Here is an 18,854-nt window from a genome sequence, read left to right as displayed (position 1 = left end):
ACGGAGCCGAATTTGCCTGAAAGGAGGAGTGTCCCCCCACTGCTAAAGGTTTATATTAATACTGCGCATTAAAAAAATTTACTTCATAGGAATCCCACATCTCACAGACAACTTTTAACGTTTCCATGTTTTCCAGGATGGGCAGGGCTTTAGGGGTTCTCCTTGAATTAGAGAAGCTGGCCGGTAAAAACGAATCGTAGACGGCGCTTTAGGATATTACTGATAGAATACCAATAGCATAGACGAGGTACTGGTAGGTATGTAATTCCAGGCCGAATCGTGATTTTCGATAAGTACGATTATCTCTCGAGCTAACTAGGTATATGTATATTTAGAAAACCGAATAAAGTGGCGGTATAAGTTAGCAGTAAATGAACGATGACGACATATCGACCTGTTCCTGTGGGTCGATGGTGAGGGGCCAGCGACCCGCGCGCGTCATGAGGATGCCGTTCTCGGTGGAAATGGCGTCGCGCGGCAGTCCCTGCGAGTTCCACGTGCGGATCGTGTACGAGTTCGCCATTACAGTGATCAAACTGGAACCATCATACACGTTTATTAAGCCCTAATAATCATTTACATGCAATGCGAGCCATTAATTATTACGGTGCGGGGTCATTCCACAAAACGTAACGCGGCCCACGATATCATGGTGTGTGTTTTTAATTAATTACCTATGAGTTTGATGACCTATCAATATATTTAGGGACTAGTAGCCTTACAAACAACAAGAGATTCTAATTTTAATTAATGTCAAAAATTAGATCTCGATACGATATGGATCGGATCTGTAAGTGTCGTTTTTGTTTGAAGAAACGTCACTTTTGACATTGACAGATCGAATCCATATCGTATAGAGATCTCATTTTTGACGTTAATTAAAATTAGAATCAGGCTGATATTCGCTAGCGTGTGCGTAACTTACTTCGTATAAATCTCGCTCGTACTGTCATATTAGCGCGAGCGAGATATATATAATAGTTATTTGTTATACAAGGGTGCAAAGTTGTATTTTACCCGCGAGTGTGGAATTGAAACACGAGCAAGCGAAAGGATTCTATAGTTGAACCACGAGCGAAGCGAGTGTTTCTAAAATAAAGTCCTGAGCGTAGCGAGTGTTTCAACACACGAGAAGTAAAATAAATTTGCACCAGTGTGCAACACAAAACTTTTCACCTCACTATAGCGAGGAAAGTGCAACATGCAAAAGACAGCTCGAAAAAAAAAGTCTTTATTTGTACACGTTAAAATCATCATCAGGTTAATTATAATCATTATCAATTAAAGTAAAAATTTTGTTGACAATGTTGAGATTTCTGACGATGCGTTTTGAAATTGCATCGACTCAACTTGTGCGTTCAGAATTATATTCAGCATCATTATAAAGAAATACAAATGTTTCTTATGCAATTTTAAGGTTTATGACTTAACATCATTAAATGAAGCTAAATTTGGTAGTTTTTATTAAATTCTCAAACCATTTATTTAATGATAATTAATATCGAACGAACCATTATTATTATGAGCGTTTTAAGTTTTGTTACCTGTCAAAAGCCAAAGGTCAAATTACTTTCTCCACTAGTGGATAAAATGCGTTTTTACCCGCTTGTTTTAAAGGATAAAAGACGGCTTGCCGAGCTAGTGAGGGGAAAAGTAATTTACGCACAGGTTAGCGAATATGTCAGTGCCAAACTGGTGATAGCCGTAGTAAGTAGTTCATGCCGAACTGTGAACTCGCGTTTTGTAAAAAAAACACGGTTAGTAACACGTGGTCTACCAATATATATAAAAAGCCATTTTCAAATGCTAGTTCACTAACCAAATTAAATAGGTAAATCACCTCGCCAGACACACAAATTGGGCCTTGGAGATTTTTCTCTAACATTTAGCAACCTATATGTTGAAGCAACTTTTATGCCCACATTTTTGGAACGAAGTTCCCGGATGGTTGGCGGGTGGGGGCTAGCCGAAAAAACCGGCCAAGTGCGAGTCGGACTCGCGCACGAAGGGTTCCGTACCATTACGCAAAAAACGGCAAAAAAGTCACGTTTGTTGTATGGGAGTCCCACTTAAATATTTATTTTATTCTGTTTTTAGTATTTCTTAGGGATGTACCGACTAGTCGCGAAAGCAGACTATCCGGCCACATTTGTAGTCTGCGACTAGTCGGCCAAAATGGCCGATTATTCGGCCTATTATTAGTTACAGAAAAAACAGGACATAAACGAAATAAATCGCAAATATTTTCAAATGTTTAATACTCATTTTACTCAAATCAATATTATTATACGTTATATCTATTAGGCCTACTTGCACCATCCCACTAACCCGGAGTTAAGCGGTTAAACAGTTAACCCAGTGTCAAATTGTACTGGTAACCATGGTATCTTCAGGTATAACCGTTTAACCCCGGGATGTGCCCGGGATAGTGGAATGGTGCAAGTGGGCCTTATGGTTGTATACGAATAATTTTTTCCATATTATTATATAACATATATGTGTACGGAGTAGGTAGATAGACAGATTCATTTATTTCTTAAAGATAAATACATAGTGCTTACTTTACACAAAATAATAAAATAAAATGCTTTCACTAAAAGGTCGTCAACAAAAAAAGAACAACAGCAGAGGGCCTACACACAATTAGACGTTACGACGACGTGCCGTGGCATGTTGCGGCGTCGTGTAACATTGCGACGTCGTGACATGCAAATCTACGGCGTGTAACGTAAAAAATCACGTCACGGCGTCGTGCCGTGGCACGTTGCCGCAACGTGCGACGTCACGATGTCGTGACGTTAAAACTAACGTTATAATCCTGCGCTGCACTGTGCTTTCTCTTAAAGTGATTTCCATCATTCATGATAGAAAGAAATGGATGGACCCAGTATTTTCTGTGTTTCTGCCTCTTCTTTAGGCGACTTCTTAATAGCAGCAGGATGAAGACAAGTCTGGTGCGGTCCATGGCTCTTGATCAACTGCGGCATATTTTTCAAAATTCGACGGCAATGTATCGACGGCCTGCGACATGACGTCGTGACGTCGCACGTTGCGGCAACGTGCCACGGCACGACGCCGTGTCGTGATTTTTTACGTTCCACGACGTAGATTTGCACGTCACGACGTCGCAACGTTACACGACGCCGCAACGTGCCACGGCACGTCGTCGTAACGTCTATTTGTGTGTAGGCCCAAACACAATAATTTATGACGTAAAATATTAAAAGAAAAAATAATATAAAATAAATAAATTGAATAAATGAACAAAGACAAAAAAAGAGATTATGTCAATTCATACATAATAGCTAGGGCAAACCTAGGTATTGTCGAAATATCAAAAAAGTATGTAAGTCGTCACAGTCCAGTCCGTACTATGTTTTGCGGTTGGTTACAATTACAAACTTTTTATTACAGTACATAGCAAATTTTTATTTTTATTTATTTTATTCGAGGCCTCTTTAATTAAATTGCCAAAACCTACTAAGATGTCAACCTCACAAAACGCGGTTCTCTTAAGGAAAGTTTATTTTGCTCAAAATGCCTAAATGGCAAATGGCTTCATGCATGAAGTTTGCATTTAAACGAAAAAAAATTTTTTGGATTTTTTTGCCGGAATATCATAATTTAGATTTAGATATTAATATCATAATATAAAATTACAATATACACATAATATGCATTTCCTTTGTTTAAAATATTAAACAATAATGTACAAAAATTGCGCCCGAAAAGCAAAATCGACGCAAGGAGCTGCTGCTTGACCATCGGAATGTTAACTTAAAGAGAAATAATGATTTATGGATTTGGCCGACTAGTCTCGGCACTCCGAGCGCCGATTAGTCGGCAAGTCGGCCAAATCAATAGTCGGTACATGACTAGTATCTATTTGTTGTTATAGCGGCAACATAAATACATCATCTGTAAAAGTTTCAACTGTCTAGCTATCACGGTTCATGAGATACAGCCTGCTGACAGACAGACGGACAGCAAAGTCTTAGTAATAGGGTCCCGTTTTTACCTTTTGGGTACGGAACCCTAAAAAAGTGTAAGATTTGACCGTCACGAAAACCCGCCACGACCCAAACGATTGAGAAAGAATGGGAATGAGGATGACGGACACGGACACAGACACAAACACGAAGAACATGAACATAAAATACGAGGGTTGATCCGTATGCACCACCCCTAACCCTCTTACAATGAAACTACATTCAAGATTTATTTTTTATTTTTCTACATAGTCTCTCTCAACACTAATACACTTATTCCATCGGTGCTCCAGCACTTCAATAGCCTCCTGAAAAAAAATATGTCCGACCTCTGAAAACCACTCCTCCACAACAGATATCACCTCTTGATTGTCCAAAAAAAATTTTCCACGTAAAAATTCCTTTAATTTTGGGAATAGCCTGTAGTCGCTGGGGGCTAAGTCAGGCGAATACGGTGGGTGCTCCACCAATTCGAAGCCTGCTTGGTGTATGGCAGCCTTAGCGACACAGGACGTATGGACGGTAGCATTGTCTTGGTGGAAGAGTACGCCACTTGTCAACTTGCCCCGGCGTTTCTCTTTAATAGCCTTTCGCAATTTTAGAATTAAGTTTGCATAATAGGCCCCTGTAATAGTCTCTCCCTTTTTCAAATAGTCAGCCAGGATTATTCCTTGAGCATCCCAGAATACAGACAGCATAACCTTTCCTGCAGACGATGCCACTTTAAATTTACGTGGTGGCGGAGTACCACTGTGTTTCCACTGCTTACTTTGAATTTTAGTTTCGGGATCATAGTGACCCAAGACTCGTCCATGATTACGTATCTATGGAGAAAATTATCTTTATTAGCTTGGTACATATCCAACAGACGCTGGCAAATCAATACTCTGTCTTTTCTGATCAATAGTCAACATTCGTGGCACCCATCTTGCACTGATCTTGTTCATACCCAATTCTTTAGTAAGTATCTGTTGCACTACATGATATGACAAGCCAGTCTCTTCAACAATTTGCCTGATACGTATTCGCCGGTTTTGTAACACCATATCGTGAACTTTATTAATGTTTTCGTCTGGAGTGACCGTTACAGGTGGTCCACCGCCATGTTGGTTTTCACAACTTGATCTTCCGCACTTAAACTCTCGACACCAAAGTTTCACTATGTAATAGGATACTGCACACTCCCCTACAGTTGCCACAATATCTTGATGGATTTGAGTTGGTGTAAAATAATTTTTTTGTAGATATTTTATTACCGCCCTCTGCTCAACAAAATCCATTTTCATACAAAAAGACTCGTGGTCTTTTTGTATGAAAATAACTCAGCAATTACAGTAAGCTGTAGCTCAATAATAGTTCGACATTTAAAAATGTTTTTTTTATTTTATAACCTCTAAATGTATAAACCTAGCAAAAAGGTTTTAATAACCAAGTGACAGCAAAGAGGTCAGGGGTGGTGCATATGGATCAACCCTCGTAACTTAGCATAGCATAGCATAGCATAGACAGAGATAATCATACTATCTTTGTCTTACATTAGTACTAGCACCCAAAAGAAAAGGATGAGTATAGTTTTTTCCCCTCACTAGCTCGGAAAGCCGTCTTTTATCCTTTAAACAAGCGGGGAAAAACGCATTTTATCCACTAGTGGGGAAAGTAATTTGACCTTGGATGGAGCGTGTTTAAGTAGCTTTTGACAGATAACAAAACGTAAAACGCTCATAATAATGGTTCGTTCGATATTAATTATCATTAAATAAATGGTTTGAGAATTTAATAAAGAATACCAAATTTAGCTTTATTTAATTTTGTTTAAAATTGTCATAAATTCCATAAGAAACATTTGTTTTTTTAAATTATGTTGAATGTAATTCTGGAGTTGCAGGCGTACATAGGCTACGGAGACTGCTTAACATCAGGCGGGCCGTATGCTTGTTTGCCACTGACGTAGTATAAAAAAAATGTAATTCTGAACGCACAAGTTGAGTCGATGCAATTTCAAAACGCATCGTCAGAAATGTCAACATTGACAACAAAATTTTTCTCACCGACTCCGGCACGTAAAAATACACAACTTCCAGAGTTTTCTGTTATAATATCGTATTATCGCAAAATAATGAGTGATTCCAGTGATGAAGATGATCTAAAGCCTGTGGATGTTGCACTTTCCTCGCTATAGTGAGGAGAAAAGTTTTGTGTTACACACGTGTGCAAATGTATTTTACTTCTCGTGTGTTGAAACACTCGCTACGCTCAGGATTCTATTTTAGAACCACTCGCTTCGCTCGTGGTTCAACTATAGAATCCTTTCGCTTGCTCGTCGTTGCAATTCCACACTCGCGGGTAAAATACAACTTTGCACCCTTGTATAACAAAAAACTATTTTTACTCTTGTTTACTGACAATTTGGTTTGACCAACTATAGCATAGCATGAGCACGAGCACGAGCACGAGCATTGAGCACGGGTACGAGCACGAACATATGTCACCATTAACTTCGTTCCAACAAAGTAACAAAGTTTTTTTTAAAGATATGCATCTATATACAATTTCGTAAAAGAGTTCTTTCCCTTTGTAGCAATTGCAGGGCTATTACAGCCGCGGTACCATTTTGTCATACTTCTATTATCAAACAGCGAATGTTCGTGGTGGTATACTGGTATCCCAAGCAGGGCCTAACTTAGAGTTCTGACCGCCCTAGGCTGACTATGTATATCCGCCCCCCGCTTGTCTCAACTCAAGAGTCGCTGCCGCGCCCCCTTGGTCCTTGCGCCCTTATTAGCCTTATTAGCCTGTGGGTAAATCAGGCCCTGATTCCCAAGTTTAAGAAACTGAAGCCGAATAGAAAACTAAACTACACTTCAGTGAATCACTGTGCTGCGTATGGGCAATGGCTATGCTGCGCAAATAGTCACTAAAATTAAACCAGTAAACAAAATAATAGACTCACTCAAAAGTGTCAGAAGCCGGTATCCCAAGCTCCTTACACTGTGAAACCCACTTAGCTTCGAGCTCTCGGCGGTAACTGGTTGGAAACGCGCCAAAATACGCAATGCAACCGGATGCTATGATGATGTCCCCGGTTGTACAGTACAGTTGTTCAGTCGCTGACTGCAAAAAAAGTGTTTAAAATTAATCAATTTCGTACATAACATAGGGTTAGGTGTTGTTGTAGGACTATTTTTATTTTGTTGACAAATTTATTTTTTCGTTTTACTTCGATGAAATTTGGTAGATAGATAAGAGTTCCCTATTCTGTACAATATAAGCGCAATTTTCTATTCTATTCGCGCAATGTCCTAAAAATCTTCCACTGTTACAGTAAAGTATTTTTAGGGTTCCGTACCCAAAGGGTAAAAACGGGACCCTATTACTAAGACTTCGGTGTCTGTCTGTCTGTCCGTCTATCACCAGGCTGTATCTCATGAACCGTGATAGCTAGACAGTTGAAATTTTCACAGATGATGTATTTCTGTTGCCGCTATAACCACAAATACTAAAAACGTAATAAAATAAATATTTAAGTAGGGCTCCCATACAACAAACGTGATTTTTTCGTGCGCGAGTCCGACTCGCACTTGGCCGGTTTTTTTCTCAACAAGTTATGATTTCGTATATCGCGCCCGGTTGTTTTATGCGTTGAACGCATGAGTTAACGGAATGTATAAAAAATGACAATGCGCTTACCGCTGCATTTACCGCGTAAGAGCGTTTTCACACTGTCCGATCCGATATCGGATGTTGGATGAAAGTAAAATGTGAGATATATGTGTCTTTCTGTATTTATTTATTCATTTAATCCATCCATACTAATATTATAAATGCGAAAGTCTGTCTGTCTGTCTGTACTTCTTCACGCTTAAACCGCTGAACCGATTTAGTTGAAATTTGGTATACAGATAGTTTGAGTCCCGGGGAAGGACATAGGATACTTTTTATTCCAGAACTCACCCCTCAAAGGGGTGAAAAGGGGGGTGGAAATTTGTATGGGGAATCAATAACCGCTGAACCGATTTAAATGAAACTTGGTATGGGGATAGTTTGAGCTGTGGGAAATGATAAAGAATAACTATTTTCCCCGAAATCATCCCTTAACGGTGTATAAAATGGGGTGGAAATGTATAGTGTGGACCAATTTGGGGGTGAAAAAAGGATGGATTAAAAAGCAGATTTGTTAGAACCAAATTACTAATTCCACGCAGACGAAGTCGCGGGCAAAAGCTAGTAAATAATAATCATAACTCCACGGCCGATACGGCCACGGCGACTGCTTTTAACACCGTTGCTGTCTCTGGTGTGCTCACAAGTGGCTGACGTAACCGATCTTGTTTGTAAAAGTTCGGGAACATTGCGGGCATGTGAGCACACCATTCATATAATTACATTGTGTTGCCGCAGGTGGCTTTTATTTCGTCACGCTTGGCATCCAGCTCCAAGCGCCGCTGAAGTTCAAATTCTGTGATCTTCTGTACGTGTGGCTGCCTGCTGCTCCCACCGCGAGGGCTCTATGCGGCACTTTTTCATGTGCCGCTTAAGCACATCTTTGTACCTGAGAAATTGGCCGCCCTGTTTCCGCTTGGCCTCCTTAAGTTCTGAATAGAAGATCTGCTTAGCCACACGTTGGTTATTCATCCGCGAAACGTTACCGCACCACCGAAGCTGACGTCGCATGAGATATACTTCGATATCTATCCAGTATCTTGCGTAGGCATCTGAGGTGGAATCGATCCAACATGCGAATATGGCGGCGATAAACAGTTCACGTTTCAGCGGAGTATATGTATATACGGCTACCTTAGTAGCCAGTTTTTAATCGTGTGAGGTGAGGACCTTGAGATCTAACTTGTCAAAAGCTGCAGCCGCAGCCCCGATCCTGCTGTTAATTTCAGCATCAAGGTCGCACTTAGATGTTAACGTGCTCCCCAGGTAGCGGAACTTGTCTGCTTCAGCTGGTCCTCGCCGAGTCTAACGACCAGTGTCTGTTGACTGAGAACGTCCAGCGATAACACTTCAGTCTTCTTGACACTGATCTTGAGCCTAAATCTGCGGCAAGACTCGTCGTAACTTGACATGAGTGCATGACTGCATGCCTTCCGGGGACTCAGTCACAAAGCACAAGTCGTCTGCATACATGATCTCTGTGATCACTGCGTATGAGACTTTTGTGCGTGCTTTAAACCTGGCCAGGTTAAAAATGTTGCCGTTAATAAATAGTTAGAGTTAGAACAAGAAAAGTCTGCAACGATTTTGATAGCACACGCAGTGCAAGTGTTATTTTAAACGTCAAACTTCTATAAAATTATGAAGTATAAATAATACTTGGACTGCGCATATGCTATAAAAATCATTGCACTTTTCTTGGTCTAACTATATTACTAAAGACGATAGATAATGCAAAAAAGGCAGACTTGATGCCATATTGCACTCTCCTGCAGCTGTTTTTCTCATAGGCGCCTTCCAACGTCCGATATCGGAAAGGCGCTTCCGATAAATTCAGGTGTGTCGGTAGTGTGCGTGACCGCTAAAGACGGCGCCCGGGCGCGCCCCCGCGGAACTAGAATACATCCGATATCGGATCGGACAATGTGAAAACGTTCTAAAACGATACTTAGGGCCACTTGCACCATCCAACTAACCCGGGGTTAAGCGGTTAAACCGTTAACCCAGTGTCATATTGTACTGGTAACCATAGTAACTCCAGGTTTAACCGGTTAACATTGGGTTAGTGGAATGGTGCAAGTGGCCCTAGGTGTCATTAGATTATCTAATGTAAAATGACATTTTTCCTACATTGCGTTAATCGCATGCGTTCAACGCTGCGTTTATCGCATAAAACAACCGCGCGCTTTATACACAAGTTATGTGTTGCATAGCGTAATTATATATAAAATAGAGGTCAAACTATATGAACGCGTGAAACATGCATATACCTACTTACCTATTATGCGTATTACGAATATGAGCTATAATCACACTGTGGCGGTGCACTCGTGCTAAGCCTACAAATTATCCCTTGATAGTAGTTACTTTTAGTAGATAAGTAAGTAGTCTGGTAGATGGACAGAAGAGTAGTGCGTGAGCTACCTTAACGCTGTCCTCCCATCGGGTTTGTTCGTCGGCCAGCGCCTGGGTCAGCTTGCCGGCGCGCGACAGCCGGGCGGCGGCCAGGTCCACGTCCGCCTGCAGCTTTATACGCTCTTCCTCGACCACCTGGCACAACAAATGTTCACGGCATTTACCTACTAAATATAACATGTACGGCAAATCCCACCTGGGGCCCATTTTTTCGAAAGATATTAGAATAATATTATTAGTCCACGTACTGTCAAATTGTTGCCATGACAACACACTAATAATATTAGACTTATATCGTTCGAGAAATGGGCCCCTGACGACTAAGTATATACGAGTAAAGTAGTGTAAAATATTGCTACCGTAAATGTGACTGTTGAACAACATAGCTATTTACGGCGCCATACGATATATTTTTTATATTTATACGAAGGGTTTGACACGTTAAGTTACCGCATAATGTGGGCACATCTTACAGCGCCATCCACTTTAACCGCCATATTTACGGGTGCAATATTTTGAACTATTTTATGTGCCTACTGGCAGGCACTGCCTGCCTTATTTATTAATATTTCGTCTACGCCCCAACGAAATAAAATGGAAGTCAGTCGTAAACGTGCACCCATATTATGGAGTCCCATAATATAAAAAGAGTTGCGTAGTTTTTCACTTGGATTCCAGATTATTAGATCTCAGTCCTTAGCCCGTAGGGGAAGTACGGACCAAATGACATGGTGTTTTGTTTTGAATTATTTATAATCGGTTTTAGTTATTCATCATTGATTCATTGATATGATATATTGACAAACATTAACACAGCCTTTTAATTGAATAGAAATCATATTAAAATATATATTCTGAAAAATATACAGGCATGGTAAAAAACCATTTTGTCCATATAGTATGGGTAAAAATGACACACCAAGTAAGGACATAATGGCATACTAAAATTCTAAGGACATATTCACATTAAACGTCGGAGTGTGATTTACCTAAGGTATGCCTGTTTTCAGTGGTTTTTTGTATTAAATCCTTTATTTAATGATGTATAGTGTTTTCTCCTTTAATAGTATATAGTATGAAATAGCCTAAGTCATTTTGTCTAGTGAATATGTATGTCATTTTGCCCAAATGTAAACATGACGCATTAACTAATATCATTGGACTCCAGTTTTAGTAAAAACAATCACAAATTCCTACACATAATCCTCATGAAAACTGAAGAAACCCATGTTTTAAATAAACTTTTGTGGGCACCAAAAACGTTCACGCTCATTACTTCAATGTGACTGTGCCAATGACGCGGGTCGTCTCGCAGTCGCACGATCGTAAACATGTCAGCTGTGAGGTGTTGCTGTGTCGATATACTCGCTACAGCTCGCCAATTTCGAAATAAGCCCACTATGTCATTTTGTCCGTATTTCCCCTATAAGAAACCTATAATATAGATAACTTATGACATAAGAAGATAATAATTTTATCTAAACTCTTCTAAAAATTTGGTTATCTGACGGTTTTGAAAGTAACCGAACCGAAGGGAACCTTTCTGTCCCAATATAACTATTAACAACCCGCAACACTTATCTACTTGGATTTCTACTAGTCTTACCCTCAGTTCGTCCAACATTTTAGCGAGTTGCGCTTCGATTGCCTCCACTTCTTTCTGCTTAGCTCTTAAAACTGCCATTACACCTTTTAGTGTTGCGGCTGCCTCCTTATGTCTGAATAAATCAAATAAGTCATTAATACTAACTAATGAGTACCTACCTAACTCGATTTATTATTAACTAAACAATATTATCTGTTAATTCAGATGGTGATATCAAAATACTTACTTGATTATTTTTGGCTCGACAATTCTGAAGACTTTAGCATACATATCAATAGCTTGCACCCACAAAACCATAGAACGACACACCTAGAAAACGAAACGGGTTCCGTAAAATGGTACTACTTTGCTTCCTAGTGGGTAACTATGCTCCAATTCGAAAAAAGGACAACATCTAATATATTTAAACATAATATTTCTACATGATTATTTATTAATTCAGCTAAACGAAATTGTGTTTATATTTTGCATTGTTACGTTAATCATAAAATTAATCTCTCTTTTTAACGGGGCCTATTAATTTGGTGCACAATGGGGTAACTTTGCACCCCTAAGTAAACTATAGGTAGGAGCAAAAATATCCCAAACAATGGGTATCTTGTGCTCCATATTCATAGCTTCGTCTAATATAAAACAACATTTCATAATGTTGATTTACCAATAAAATATGTTACATAAGATATTCTTCTTAATATTCTATTCGTCTGAATATTTAATAATGAACAGTTTAAAAAAATATTCAAAATTTCCTCCAAATGGAGCAAATATTATTTATTTATTTATTTATATGTATTTTTTTTTAGTTCTTAGGAAAATCATCGACTAGGTAGAGCCAAGGAATTTGATTTATGTAACATTCGTACTTTGTCACAGTGACTATTATATGAGTTTCTTACCGGTATTCATATCAATATCATTGTGACAAGTATACCAATTGTTACAAAAAACAAAATTTATTGACTGTATCTACACGGATATCCCCACACCAAACTCAGTGATAACACTGATGACAATGACAACAAGCTAGGAGCTGGATGATATAATATTATCCCCCTTCAGGGACAAAGGGGGGTTAATAACATGATGCGTTGGTAGGTAGGTACTACCTACCTACCAACGCAGTACCTACTTAAAAATATGCCGTTTACCAATATTTTGTGAATGGTGTTCTCGGTGGTAAAGGACATTTCTCTTCTGGGTTGGAAGTACAGATGTGCAAATTGCGAAAAATTTCCAAAAACTTGGAAAAGCTCGGATATTCTTGGAAACTTTCAACTGGCACGAGTTATGATAAGTTTTAATTGGAAAAAACTTACTTTCGAAACCTTAACCACAGTATCGGGATTAAAATCCTTGTGGGTGAGGTATGCCTTAATCTTTTTGAGCGTAGCGTCTGGTATGTGGTCCTTGTCGTAGTCCTCCAGTTTTCCAATGAAGTTTACGTCTGCTAATAACTTCTTTGTGCTATCCCAGTCTGGCCTGCATATTAATATTTGTTTCCCATCACGGAACAATGGTGCTGCCCTTTGCTCGTGTCATGGGACGCACGCAGAGGCAGCACCCGCCAAAGTGTAAGGACTATTGAGAGTTGATGGAATGTATTCGTAAAATGAACTAGGTTATTGGGTGAAAGCGATGGACTAAGTACTGAGCTATGGGATAAAAAACCGGACGCCTGCCTAATAAAACGGTAGGTATACAATTTTATTTTCGGCAGACGGTGACTCGCCCTCACAAGGTGGGCCCCCGCAAAAAGCGACATCTAGGATGGATCAAGGGCAACAACGCTGTAAGCGGCTCAAGGTTGTCGAGAGGTGTGCGCCGCTTTCTACCCAGTGGCTGTTAACAGCCACTGTGCCAACTCGCGTATTCCCGTCCCACCCGCCCTCCCCAGGAACACTCGGGTACGTAAGGTCGCTACTCCCCAACAGCTCGCCACAAGCTGCCAAAACCAGCGGGCGATGGGATTGTCACATCCCTACGCCTTATTATTATTAAGTAATGTTATTATGTTAATAATTTGCTATGCCTTTGCCAGGCTCTGTTACTATATTTTTAAGAACTGTATGAATACCATGGTTTCAATAAAGAATAAGATTTGCTACTTTAAAATACAAAGTAACATATGTAACTACCCGGGTCGATAGCATCCATATGGTTTTCGATGATGAGTAGACAGCATGAACGTAATCGATCCTTAGCAATTAATAAAAAAGTAACGGTTGACTGCTGTACCGTAGGCAGATACGTCTGTAAGGTTGTGGATATTTAGGGCAAACTAGCTTCTGCCCGCGACGTCGTCTGCGTAGAATGATGATTATGATGATTGATAAAAACTATCCTTTGTCCTTCCTATAAAAGTGTTCTGCATCGGTAAAAGTAAAAGGGCCTCAACCTATCTCCATACCTAATTTCATTTAAATCGGTTTAGTGGCTTAAGCATGAAGAGTTAGGTAACAGACAGATATACAGACTATCGCATCTATATACACCTTATAAAAAAAGTCCCCTGTCACGTACGTTCGCGATAAACTCAAAAACTACTGAGCGGATTTTCATGCGGTTTTCACCTTTCAATAGTGATTCTTGAGTAAGGTTTAGGTGTATAATTTGTTAACGTTTTGTGCAACCCGCGCGAAGCCGGGGCGGGTCGCTAGTTTATTATATAAGTAGGGATTTAGAATTAGGAATCCATTTTATCTCTCCTGTCCCTGATAGTGTTATACGCTTATGCGTCATTAACTTTCGGTATTGAAACAGATTCGATGAATTGTACCAATTGTGTTTGTGTCAATTAACGTATACGGAGTGAAATCTGAAAAGGACAAATCTGAACACGTAAAAAGTAAACAAAAAATTAAACTGAAATTATATCTAACTGCCAATTTAAAGTCTATATATCTGTCAATGACTCCGGTAAGTTTCATGGGCATTGGATTCTTTCTCTTGAAATTGTGGCCAATCTAGAAGAACACCATCGCGAAACTGTGTATGTAATTTCTCCTGTACTATTTACCTATGGCCGAAAGCGAAGATAGTGGAACATTTTGTGGAAGCGGGTTAGAGGTGAAGCCCGGGTGAAGGTATGTTTATAATAAAGAGAATATAATAAGACTAGCTGTTGCCCGCGACTTCGTACGCGTGGGTTTGTATGTTGGTGGTTATATATTTTACATGAGCATAGAACATTATGCAGCAAAAGATATTGTCGCGTTACGCCCTCCTCCACGTATATTGTAGGAGTGAGTAACGGAGCAGGGAGTGAGGAGGTAGAAAGGAAAGGATAGATATAACTTTATTTATCGGCTTTTGTCTCAATATGACACGCTAACAAATGGTATAATTACAAAAAGAATAAATACGATTGTAGTCGCGCTAGTAGCACGCGCAAGGCAGGAGCACGCGCACGGTAAGGCGCGCAGATAGCACGCGCAAGGTGAGGCGCGCTGGTAGCACGCGCAAAGTAAGGCGCGCTGGTAGCACGCGCACGGTAAGGCGCGCAGATAGCACGCGCAAAGGTAAGGCGCGCAGATAGCACGCGCAAGGTGAGGCTCGCTGGTAGCACGCGCACAGTAAGGCGCGCTGGTAGCACGCGCACGGTAAGGCGCGCAGATAGCACGCGCAAGGTGAGGCGCGCTGGGAAAGGCGCGCTGATAGCGCGCGCACGGTAAGGCGCGCTAATAGCACGCGCTTAGGAGAGGCGAGGCGCGCCGATAGCACGCTCTTAGAAGAGGCGAGGCGCGCTGATAGCACGCGCCTGTTGAGGCGAGGCGCGCCGATAGCGGGCGCCTAGGAGAGGCGAGGCGCACTGACACCGTGCGCTTGCAGAGGCGAGGCGCGCCGATAGCGCGCGCTTGCAGAGACGAGGCGCACCGTTAGGGCAACCGCAAAGCACCACCGGACCTTGGGCGCGTGCAGAGAGATCGCCAGACTTTGCCAGGAACACAGGTACTTTTATGGAGCGCGAGCGAGGGTTTCTTGATGGTGCGGGGCCTGGCTTGGCCCCGCACGGACCCTTATAACTGACGTTCCTTAGTTGGGAACCAGAAGCAAACTGAATTGCAGATGGCCGCTGGGCCGCTTATATCGCTAGCGATAACATTTTCTAGAATTATAAATTATTTTAAAAGATTTTTGAAAATATTTGAAAATATTTGTTCACCAGTAACAAATTTTAGATAAAATTTAGAACAAACTACTTGAAAACTATACGACCTAAACTTCATGTTAAAGAATTTAGAGTAAATTAATAGTTTGACGGATTATGTCAAAACAAAGAAACAAATATGTCAAGAAAAATTTATAGTGAAGTTTAGGTCAATTAGCTTCGAAATTATAATAAAAACATGAAGTGATTAGAAAAACAGCAAGGTAAGTAACCGGACGGGTCAGGGCCGTATTAGGGTAAAAGGAGTTTAGGGAGAATTTAGAAATGGTAGCCAGAAAGTAAAACATAAAATCAAAAGTTTCAGGGAGTAATTTGGAAGACGAGAATCAGACAGGAAGACAAGGCAAAAGCGTTAAGGAATTATAGCCGATTGGAGAATCCAGAGGATCAGCCCGTGGGAGTTAGGACCCAGGTATGAGATGCTACAATATCAGTAGGGACGGTTAATCATTTGTTAATAATTATACAACGCATGAAATTTCTCTTTCACAAACTACGAAGTTTCAAGCCCCTAACTGAAAATAATTGTTCTCGATGTAATCCCTCTCAACACTTAGATTTTCAAGTCCACTATTTAAAAAAAATGTTCGCTCCCGATGCAAACTTTATCAATCAGTTTTCGTCTATTTTAATATAATGCCCTTTTACCAAGTTTTATGTTCCTAGCTTAAACGAAAACATGAATCACATATAAACTTACATCCCCTTCTTAAACCTCTTTGAATTTGGGTTGAATTATTAAGAACGTTGAAATAACTTTTTCTGTAATATTATACAATGCCTTTCTAAGAAGTTTCAAAGCATTTGTAATGGATTTAAACTTTCAACCCCTTTTTAACCACTTTACGGGATGAATTTTTGAAAACGCTGAAATTACTTTTCTTGTATTCTAATAATATGCCTTTATACAAAGATGCAAGTCCCGCACGCAAAGAAATGTTTGATCTCCATACAAATTTTCAACCCCGTTTTCACCACCTTGGGGGATGAATTTTCAAAAACGCTGAAATTAGTTTTCTTGTTTTTTAATATAATACTTTTTTGCAAAGTTTCAAGTTCCTAGCTTATAATAAAATTTGAACCACAAGACAAACTTTCATCCCCTTTTTAACCCTCTTTAGGGGTTGAACTTCCAAAAACGTCGAAATATTTTTTTTTTGTAAGCGGCTATTATGCCTTTCTAAGAAGTTTCAAAGCATTTGTAATGGATTCAAACTTTTAAACCCTTTTTAACCCTTTTAGGGGATGAATTTTTAAAAACGCTGAAATTACTTTTCCTGTATTCTAATAGTATGCACATATACAAAGTTTCAAGTCCTGCACTTGATAAAATTTTTGATCTCCATACAAACTTTCAACCCCTTTTTCACCACCTTGGGGGATGAATTTTCAAAAACGCTTCTAATCGCTTGTACACTTCTTAAATGCAACCTGGTGTGCAAATTTCAACTTTTTAGCTTTTGTGGTTTTGCCTCTTCGTTGATGAGTCAGTCAGGACACGTGCATTTATATATATATATACCTATAGAAGATAGAGCGGTACTGTCATAGTAAATTTTGTAACCACAGTAAATTCACTGCCATCTATCGACACACTATAAAAATTAAAAATGAATATTTATAAAATATGATAAAATGTATTTAAAAATGGATAAATGATTTTTTTATTTGCATTAATTATTTTTATATGATTTTGACCCATGTTCTTTCACTAATATGCGTTAAAATTGTTAAATAACAAACGAAACCGTCAACGCTCTCTATACGAGAGTAGGCCAAAGGTAGTGGCGCCATCTGATCGAGAATCAAATTTTCGTGATTTTCGAGGCACTTTTTTTCCTTAGTCTGTATCCGTCTATTACGGAGTTATATCTATCTTTGTTTATAATAATGTATTTTTCTTAAAAAAAAACTACAACTAGAAAGTCTGGTTCAGGTAAATATTCCAGCATTATCCAGTTTCCTGGGAGAGATCGATTGTAGAAAATGACGGCCCGCTGAGTCACAAAATCTTATAGAGAGGTCATGAGATTATTCAAATGTGACAGTAAAACTGTTTAAAAATATCTTGAAAATATGGGCATCGGCAAACATTCAAGAAAAGTCAAGGTCACCGTCTCCGAAAAAAAAAACCCGGCCAAGTGCGAGTCTGACTCGCGCACCGAGGGTTCCGTACATACATAATTTTAACAATGTATTTTTTATGTGAAACGTGAGTGAAAGGTAAATCGCGGTATGCGGTTTACGATTTATGAAGTATTAAAAAAAACTTCTTACCAGATCTCGTTCAAACCAATTTTCGGTGGAAGTTTGCATGGTAATGTACATCATATATTTTTTTAAGTTTTATCATTCTCTTATTTTAGAAGTTACAGGTGCCATAACATTTTACCACTTTGGAAGTGTCTCTCGCGCAAACTATTCAGTTTAGAAAAAAATGATATTAGAAACCTCAATATCATTTTTGAAGACCTATCCATAGATACCCCACACGTATGGGTTTGATGAAAAATTTTTTTTTGAGTTTCAGTTCTAAGGTATGGGGAACCCCCAAAATTTATTGTTTTTTATTTATTTTTGTGTGATAATCTTAATGCGGTTCACAGAATACATCTACTTACCAAGTCTCAACGGTATAGTTCTTATAGTTTCAGAGAAAAGTGGCTGTGACATACGGACGGACAGACAGACAGACAGACATGACGAATCTATAAGGGTTCCGTTTTTTGCCATTTGGCTACGGAACCCTAAAAATAACTTTGAAAATTTGGGTACGTCATACCGACAAAAATGTACAAAACAGCTGTTTTTGCGTAATGGGTCTTATGGGGGACTAATTGGAAATTTATGGCAAGGTAACTATTATTTTGAGAGCACCAATAGTCTAACGGACGAGAATGTAAAATATGTCGAGCACACGAAGTTTCCTAAAAAAGTTTTCCAAAGGAAGATAAAATTTTAACTTAAATAAATGATAACGTGTGTTTTCGACACCGATGGCTTTAAAGTACCAAAA

At 39.5% G+C, this 18,854-nt stretch overlaps 1 protein-coding gene across 1 annotated transcript in view; it reads right to left on the bottom strand.

Annotated features, from left to right (window-relative positions):
- LOC134754460 (dynein axonemal heavy chain 6) overlaps positions 1-18,854 on the bottom strand; it is a 123,526-nt gene that overhangs the window by 52,223 nt on the left and 52,449 nt on the right. Inside the window, exons 46-51 of the mRNA XM_063690794.1 lie at positions 12,987-13,149; positions 11,897-11,979; positions 11,671-11,782; positions 10,074-10,199; positions 6,940-7,100; positions 395-536 (exon numbers count right to left, since the gene is read on the bottom strand). Coding sequence (XP_063546864.1) covers positions 395-536; positions 6,940-7,100; positions 10,074-10,199; positions 11,671-11,782; positions 11,897-11,979; positions 12,987-13,149 — 787 coding nt within the window. The remainder of the gene's footprint in view (positions 1-394; positions 537-6,939; positions 7,101-10,073; positions 10,200-11,670; positions 11,783-11,896; positions 11,980-12,986; positions 13,150-18,854) is intronic.

Source organism: Cydia strobilella, chromosome Z, assembly GCF_947568885.1.
Source record: "Cydia strobilella chromosome Z, ilCydStro3.1, whole genome shotgun sequence".
In the NCBI taxonomy this organism is placed as follows: Eukaryota; Metazoa; Arthropoda; class Insecta; order Lepidoptera; family Tortricidae; genus Cydia; species Cydia strobilella.
This window is presented reverse-complemented; position numbering and strand designations above follow the sequence as displayed.